This window comes from Camelina sativa, chromosome 3, assembly GCF_000633955.1.
Source record: "Camelina sativa cultivar DH55 chromosome 3, Cs, whole genome shotgun sequence".
NCBI classification, from domain to species: domain Eukaryota; kingdom Viridiplantae; phylum Streptophyta; class Magnoliopsida; order Brassicales; family Brassicaceae; genus Camelina; species Camelina sativa.
In genome coordinates this window covers 18,336,322-18,345,764 of record NC_025687.1, presented here as the reverse complement: position 1 = coordinate 18,345,764, position 9,443 = coordinate 18,336,322, and the positions used below count along the sequence as shown (strand labels likewise).

Here is a 9,443-nt window from a genome sequence, read left to right as displayed (position 1 = left end):
TGGTGAAAATAAAAATAATATTCTTTTAACGATGTAAATCAGAATATTCTGAAATAGACAAATAGTACAGTATTATATGATTAATAAAATCACTATAGAAAATTGTATTGTGTAACATTTCTACAAAATTTCCGGAATTCATTAATAAAGTTTAAGATAAAGAGTTTTTATCAATGAAATGCCAAAATATAAGTTCAAACAAAAAAAATAAAAAGGTGTTCTAATCAATGAAATACCAAAAATAAGTCAACTTAACATATCTCTTTCCCTAGAAAGTTTGAATTTTACACCATTTAGTAACCAAAATTTTGGTCTTAACATTAAATTTATACTCTCTAGACGTGTAACAAAATATTAACATATTAGATTCACTTTAGCACCCATTTTTATAACATACCAAAAGTCAAACCTACGTAAAAAGTGTGTTTAGGTTAAAAAAATAGTGTATCAACTCGTGTAACGTTAGGTTGTTTGTCCCTTTCTATTGCAAATTTTGCCTTTTTCTTTTTGTTGCAATTTTGAGTAACGTTATACATTATTAAATATATAGAACTACGTAAACGCTTGGAACCGAAAGAGAACTAAGTAAACGCTTATTAGGACCAACATATGAATGGTCCACTAGTATTATAATACTATATAGCAATTGTAATCTCAGATACTCGTCGAACGTCTTTGAGGATTGTGGCTGAGATGAGATATCATCATCTCTTTGTTAAGTATTTTCCATTCAAGCGTACACAATATCCATATTTCTAGACGTTTTGTTCTTGGTTTTTTTGTTCTTGAACATAATTATGTTAGAAACTCAATCAATTCTTTTGGTTATGGGAAACCCGGTATTCTGATTCAAATGTAAACTGGTTGGTTAATTCAAAGGAACAAAAGTTCACTGCATATATTTTGTACTAACCTCTCATGAAGAAAATGTTCTTAAAAACTGATTGCCTTTCGAAAACAAGGGTGCTGGTAAGTCAATTCCACTAGGCGTTTGTTTTATCTCCTTGTAAATGATGTATGTACGTAGAAGGTTAGGTATCCTGCTTAAACCCTTTTTTAATTAGCTATTAAGAAAATGAGAATATTTTGAAAAGAAACAGTGGAAATAGAAAGTGGTTACTAAAGCCTACATGTTAAACTACAATGGTCACGTTTTGTTTTCTTTGATAAAGGTCAATGGACATTGAGTCATTTTCTATAAACATGAAACTGAAAAGTATTTGAGATTTGAATATTTCTTTTGATTACAATTTGCTGAAATTATTTTAAAGATAGAAATTAATGTAAAGGAAAATGAAAAGGGGGTAAAAAGTCATTATTGACCAGGGAAGACGGTCATGAAACGTTACGTTTGATTAGTCACATATCAAACCTTCTATTTAGGAAGTTATCATCTCAGAATGCATTGTTTAGATTTTAGACTCAGTAATATAGATACTATATATATACATATGTGTATGCATTTAGAAAACAATAATGAGAAATGGTCGGGGGATCAAGTTGGGTAGATATTGAGGCACGATGAAGATATAATAATCATAAGCGTTTGAGGTGATTTGTGTCTCTTTCTTATTTGGAATCATTTGAAATGGCCCACGCCAGAGAATATTATTATTTCTAGTAATTATGAGCAGATATTTCATTTCATATCTCCAAACAGGTTTACAGGCACAGAAAAGATCTTCTCATCTACATGCATAACGCGTATTTAACTCTTTATATCGTACATGTAAGATTAAGTTGACGTTTATTGAACGAATAATGGGATAAAGAACTTGAGACCTATCGCCAAAATCTTAAGTACGTGTGCGTATAACGAAAAAATCAGGAGTGTGATAAAAAATGTCTCGTACGTTCACCTTAATCTAGTGGAGACCTTGCCTATTGATTGGGGCCACAGGACGTAACATGTTTTCTACTGCGACAGATAGAAAAAAATAGTTGATACCGTAGTGATGGGTGAAGAGTAACAATGCATGTAACATCAATGTTCTCTAGCTAACAACATACTTGGATACATAGCTAGACTATATAGTAAAATAAAATAAAATAACCATAAGAACCTTTCCATAATTACTTACTTAAACCTCACCAATTGTGAATTTTATTTACTGCGTCCAATTTAATAAATCTCACTCAAAACAGTCTTAACTGTATTTGTTGTACTAACGTTTGACTGATTTTGGCTCGTGCATAGGACATACTTTTTTCTTTTGGGTTTCTTTTGACCCAAATCTTCTTTTGCTTACTTGTCCTACGCTTGCTTCTTAACGTATGAAGCCATGTGATCTCGTAGCTTGAGGCTAACCATACACGTTACAATGTCCTTGGCAGAATTTGTTTGTCCATCATCTGCTAAATCTTAGCAAACTTCAAGTTAGGTTCTTGATCCAGCTTCCGTAACATCATACGTCCCATCTAGAATTTACATCATTTCTACTTATGTGTGACTCCCTTAGGCCTTTTGACCAATGCAAAAAACACCCTATCATAGTCTTCTATCACTTTTTGTGGGCATTCTCTTCACCATAGTCTTCTATCACTTTTTGTGGACATTCTCTTCAGTCTTCACTATATATGCATATCACGTAGCATATTATATCTCGACTCTTCTGGTTTTAAATTTCACATCAATGGTAAATGCCAGCTTATACAATTAGTTTAACTTTGTTTTCAATTTTTCCTTAGGGAACAATGACTTTTATGCATTTTTCAACAAACAGACCACTCAAAACGTACTTGTTTCAACTTAATAAGTATTATATTAGTACATTTTTCTCATTATTAATTATTAAAACTAGAAAATCTACATTAGAGTTAGTTTTATTTGTTTTATATAATATATGAATATCTTATATACGAGAAACATAAACCAAATTACCTTCATAGGATTCGATTTTACAAATGTAATAAGTTGTCGAAAGAGAAAACGTAGTAGCATAAGAAGATATTTGCGTAAAAACCTGAAAGAAAGAAAAAATATAAAAGTAAGTTGCATCAAAGTTAGAGCTGGTTTCTCATGATTCAAACTTAAAAAGAGTTATGCTACAATTGGGCCATTATTTTTGTCTGCCTTATTGCTCTGTCTACTGAACTTCACTCATTTTACTCTTGCCTTTTCTAGTTTAAGAGAGGAGAATATATACATGTTAAATTCTCTGAAAATATTAAATTTTTGTCGTTTAGAAACTAGGTTTTTATGTAACGGACTAACGGTCCAATGGTTCTCTGTCCTAGATACAACGTGATGTTGGTTTGTCTGGAACTTTTTTGAAAAAGAAATTTCAATATAGGAAACCTAGTTCACAACATATGCTATCATAAGTGAATTATTGCGATGAGTGCAATTTTCTCGATCATAAATGGTTTTTGTTGTTGTAATAAATTCATGATTAGTTTGTATGTTGTTTAATATTGGTATTGCTGTAATATGTTGTATTGGTTGTGTTTCCTGTTAGCTTTTGTTGTTTCGATCCAACCATTTATTAAGACCATAAAGATATAATATCTTCATTTTTTAGAAGCCTCAACCTGTGATCGGCAAAAAAAAAAGAAGCCTCAACCTGCACTGCATCTTTCAAGAACTTCCACCTTTCATGGGCCACAGGCCAACAGCCACACACTGTTAATCTATTTACAATTTAGAAGCCTCAACCTGCTTCTCCGGCCCGCTAAAGATGAGATTCGAGTGTTTTGGATGATTTTTATATTGGGAGGTTTACTCTAAGAAATAACTAAAATGTCATTTTTTCGGAATATTTAATAACATATAAACCCTTTAGAAGATGAGTTAGGGAAAAAATATTACAAGTGTGCCATTAAAAGCATTGCCACGTAATTGTTTTTATCACAACTATTCAAATTTTTTGGAGAGAAAAATTCGCGCTCATTTAATCTATATAATGATAGAAAAATTACTTACGAGAGAGTTATATAAATATTGACAGAGTTATTGGCTAGAGTTTTAAAATTGAGTAGATTAATTTGGTAGAGAAATATCAGTGATGGCAAACAAAATAAAAGCAGGGAGATTTATAGTTATCGGTAGAGATATTGGATAGATATATTGTAATGATGATAGAATTATGAAATTTTGATAGAGATATCATATAGTAGGCTTATGTCAGGTGGCAGTTTTGTTTGACAGATTTCTGTAGTCATTATGGCAGACATATAGGTTTTAGTAGTTTTTTATGACAGATATAATTTAAAGCGATGGCAAATATTTCCATACGGATATATATAATTAAAAGCGATAGAGTTATTTGTTAGTGTAGTGGTAGACATATTTCTTACTGAAATAACAAAAGTTAGGTAGAGTTAAACCAAAAGACGTGATAGAGTTAATTCGTTTCACAGATTTATACTATTGTTGTTTTAGGGTTTATTGTTGATTTACAGTCTCCTTTGAGACGAGTTTCAAACAGCCGCTAAAACTTCCAAGAACAGTCATCTCTCCTTCTCTTCAACTATTACAGAGGTAGTTGTACATTAAAAGTTATGTGGTTCTCTTTTTACACATCTTGATCTATTTCCCATTTTCCATAATGGAGGATATATCACTAGTGTGTGGAAAGTGGGTTTTAGTAAAGAAGCGGTGGGAATTTTATGTTGACGAAAGAAGAGATTCGAGGGTGCTAATGGCGAGCAAAAAAACATTATATGAAGATTTCGTTTCCATGATGTATGAGGATTTTGGGTTGGAGAGAGAGCTGTTTGGTGTTCAACTAAGTTATAAGTTTTCAAGGACGCCGCAAACTATGCCAGCTGATACACCTATTGTTTTTGTCTGCAATCATCGCCAGTTTGAAGGATATTTTAGAGAGTGTAAATCTGAGCGTCTATGTGTTGAGCTCGATATTGTAGGGGGAAAGGAAAGTGTGGATTGAGCAGGGTCCTGCGGATTATATCAGACTAAAAGATTAACTAGGGGTGAAGAGTACAACAAGAGAAAGGTAGTTGGAAGGAGTACAACAAGAGTACTCACAATGAAATATCATGCAAAGAATGTCTAGTGGGGGTTATAATTACCAAATCCATCAACCACTCATATGTACGATCATTTTTCGGCCACATCACCTTAGGACTCATTATCTTCATATAGAAGTTAGAGGCCCCAAAATCTGTCCTTAAGGGGTCGTCCCTGTTGGTATCAACCAGTTCAAATGAATAAGCATAAAGAACCACAAGAAGAACTTATTACTAGGGATAAAGAAGATGACAACTTACATTTCTTGTTTTATAAAATTCATTAAGGCATCCACCTTTGCAGCGTCAGCCTTTTCGAATGGATCATAAGCTGTTGGGGATAGCTTAACACCACGCAACATACGCTTGACCATTGAACTGCCAAGAAAAGGATCCTGTTGGGTGGATGATAGGTTCCTTGGTCTAACTTTCCTTGTTACAACATCATCCTTGCACAACACTAACAACTTCTCCAGAGCACCATCAAATGCCTTATTGCGAGCATCTTCAATGGGATAAGATTCATCAGAAAGTGTGGTTGGTGAAATTGAGGCTTTTTTTGGTGACATTGGTTCTTTTTTAATGACCGTTTGGTGGACTTTGAGTCTACCAGATCGTCTTTGCTTTGGGCTTTGGGCTTACAGAATTTGGCTTTTGCATTTGGATTTCTAACAGCACAAGATATGGGGTAGCAATCTGAAGTTTCCTTCACATGTACTAACCATGACTAAAACAAACCATGTAATTTTTTGTCAATTCACATATCTCAATAGTCAAACATATGATAATACACTTCCCTAATTTCTCAAAAAAGTTTAGTTTTGTTCTGTTTTAATAACATAAAAGAAAATGTTTAACAAATGGAAAATTATAGAAAACTCCTCAAGCAATAGACTCAAACTTCTTTTTTAGTAATTCCACACCCAGCTATCCAGTACACTGCGAATGAAAACCCCTGTTTTTAATCAACCAATTTAATTTAAACACTAATTTAAAGAGAACTGTCGGTCGAGGAGGTTACCTCATCTTTCTCTCCAACCACACCATCTTCACCTGTTGTAGATTCGGCTGCCTGAGTTTGAGGTTTGCCTTTATTTATGACCTCAACATCCGCTTCTAGATTTGTAACCATTTGTTCTAAACCTTTAAACTGTTCACTTAGCAAGACCAATTGACCACCCAAATGAGAGTCCATGGTATCAAATTTGTTGGACAATGAAGCTAACATGTTCACCACACTTTCAACACCAGCTACATCCAACGGCGCATGCACTCCACCAACTGACTCCGTCCTTTCTGCAGATTCAGCCCTTTTGCCTTTCTTGTCTGAACCACCAATTCAGAGTGACTTCTTCTTCGCTTTGTTAACCATTGATAGATTTCCTATATTGTCTTCACTTTCCACCTCTGCATCCAACTCCACGGCTTTTGTCTTTCCTTGTTTCCTCTCAACAACAGAACCATCCCAAGCTCGCTCATTAACACATGCATTCATAATATCACCCAACAAATTATCCAACAATTTAAAACCACCATCCCCTTCACCATAACCTTCGGTCTCATCAGGCCAGAATGGAAACAGTTCTGCTTCAGGTTGGACAACTAAATGATGAATTTGGAGCAACAAAACACCAGAAATTGTAATCAAGTCAGTTATAATATTAACACAATACAACCGAACTCGAGATATACACCTATATATATTTTCACAAACCTTCCTGTTCTTCCTATTTGAGAATAAGAAGTCACATATACTTCTCCTGATACGGTCTGCATCCCAACTAAGCAGGGGGACATCATCACCTTCGTTTTTATTTCCATATTCTTTGTCTAGTTCTCTAACACTCTCGGAAGCCCGAATCAACAGAACATGTGCACATCCATGAACAACATATGACGTGTTCTCATAGGACACGACTTTTATGGAATCGATTAGGCTCTTGAAACTTACTCAAGTATCAAAGAAACCTGTCAAATGCTTTTGTATTGAAAACATGTTTAGCATATTCCAAAGGGATCCTACTAGACCGCGATATCTCTAAAATACCGACATGCAACACAAAAAAAAGCCCAATCATTTTCCTTTTCAACTCACCCCATGTCCTACATTACCTCAATACGTCAATCAACTCTTTCCAGTTTGGTCCCACCCTAGAGTCTACCTTCATCTCGCCCCACAACTCTCTGTGATCAACATCCACTCTGTCTTCCACATCAATTTTGTCACAGTTGAGGCCGGTGATATCACTAAACTCATGTAAGGAGAACCTAATTGGATTACCTTCTATTAGCAACCACATCTCATATCTTCTATGTAATGCCAATTGCTGAGTTAAGAAATGATGCACAATCTTGGAACCCCATACATATCGACTATCAGCGAGCTTCAAAATCACTCCCACTTGAGAATTATCACGAATGTCGTTATAGACATCATCCCCAATGCAATCTCCAGCATTCCAAAACTGTTTAATGTGAAATTAATGTGCATGCTCCTCTTCTGTAAAGGAGATTTCCCCTGAGGATATAACCTCGAAGGATATCTTAAGTTCTTTTCAGTACTACTAGATGCCATGTCCTCCCTGCAAATGACATTTACAAAATCCATCAGACTCTATGCAACAAACATATCACATTATAAAAAATTTTACTACACAATATCTTCTCTCAAAACTTAAGTCTATCATTTCATCACAAATTATCTCTTCCTATACAATCTCTACCACAACTACATAATAGCCTTTGTAACTCTACCAATATACACATATCTTCATTGCCAATCCCTGCCAAATTCAAATCCAGTTACATTTTACAAATTTCTCTTCACACTAGTTGTTGCCAACCCAAATGTATCTTCACCCACACTCACTACGGGCACCAATTCCTATCAAGCATCTCTAATTACCAGTTATCTTTCTTCAACCAAGCTCCAACCGCCACCAATTCCTATCAACCATTTCAAAATTCAAGAAAGGGTTTCAATGTGTTACTAACTAAATTTATGGGACACTCGAAATTAAACTACACCCCTTTACCCAATCTTTCTACTCATCACCGTCGTCACTATAACCTACCTTTCTCAGCCACCGCTAAATCTACCCAACCCACCTTCACCAAACTAAAATTACCAATATACAACTGTACTATCAACACATCCGAAGCTGTCATGGTATTTATACAACAATATGTTTCACTCACAACTTACCTTTACCGGATTCTCGCTGACGCCTAGCTTTGTTCTTCCGAAAACCTTCAAAATTTGCTTCTCTTTCTCTATATCAAAACCCCCTCACGAGAAAGATAGCATTTATCCCAATTCCAACTCACCAGATCTCCTTACCCTCATACAATTGTAATGGGACTCAACGACACGCCCTTACCAAGTGTTACTCGCAGAGCCTTAACGAAGATTTTTCTTTTACGGTATTCTGGAAAAGTTTTAGGTCGAAATCTCTTTTTAACTATCGGGTTTAACAATATGTAATGGCACTTCTGTAATTATTAGTTTTACCTAATGCTTATGTCTTTTTCAAATTTTTATGTGTTGTTTGAGTAAAAGTTTGGTCACAAGTATTGTTCGAGTAAAAGACGAGCTTATAAGTGTTGTTTGAGTAAATTTCGGATTTATATTTTCATTATAAAAAGTTCCCTGATTTAGATTATTTTCTATAACATGTTATTTTTCTATCGGTGGGTACTTTTTGATATACAGTTTCGTTACTGAATGTTTTTTTTTTGGTTTTTTATTTTATGAAAACTGAACTGAAAATACGTGTTTGGTTTAGGTTTGTTTTTTTTTGTTGTTGTTGTCAATTTACATTTTATCAGTTTACAGAGAGACTATATTAAATGTATATATGTGAATCAGTTCTGTTTTGGTTATTTTGGTTTATTCCATGATTGTCAACAAATATATTTTCATAACATGTATGAGCACATTTACCCTTATAAAATAAGGGTAAATAATTATGTTACTTCTCATTTGGCTAACCTCACCCATCAAAAAACATCTTAATCAGATTTCTTTACTCATAATTTATAGTTTAATAGATTAGAATCCGTCCAATATGTGGGTTTTAAAATTATTCAATAAATTTAATTTTAACAAAAATGTATATATTAAAATTTTGTTATATGTAGAAACTATTTTTAAAAAGTAAATATATAATTTTTACTTAGGATTGTCGTTTTGCAACCTTCAACCCTAGAGAAATGCTTGGTACAACCTTCCTCCTCCTTTATGGAGAGATCTTTTGTACCCTACTCCCTAACCGTTTTACTACCTTGTGCAGATTATCTTGTGCCGGCATGACTAAAGGTTATGGCTCCGTATACAACGTCACAAACGTCTATTGGCAGTGACAATTCTCCCATTTCATGATGCGTTCGTGTATGTGGTTCTGACTACCTTTGGCTCGCTTGTGAAAAGTTGTCCTACAACTCTTGTCTTCGAGATCTCATGGTGCTTCGGTCAG

General features: G+C 34.3%; 1 protein-coding gene across 1 annotated transcript in view; it reads left to right on the top strand.

Annotated features, from left to right (window-relative positions):
- The window catches only part of LOC104777488 (RNA-binding protein 33-like), a 12,904-nt gene extending 3,461 nt beyond the window's left edge, over positions 1–9,443 (top strand). Inside the window, exon 2 of the mRNA XM_010501754.1 lies at positions 9,261–9,443. Coding sequence (XP_010500056.1) covers positions 9,261–9,280 — 20 coding nt within the window. The 3' untranslated portion in view covers positions 9,281–9,443. The remainder of the gene's footprint in view (positions 1–9,260) is intronic.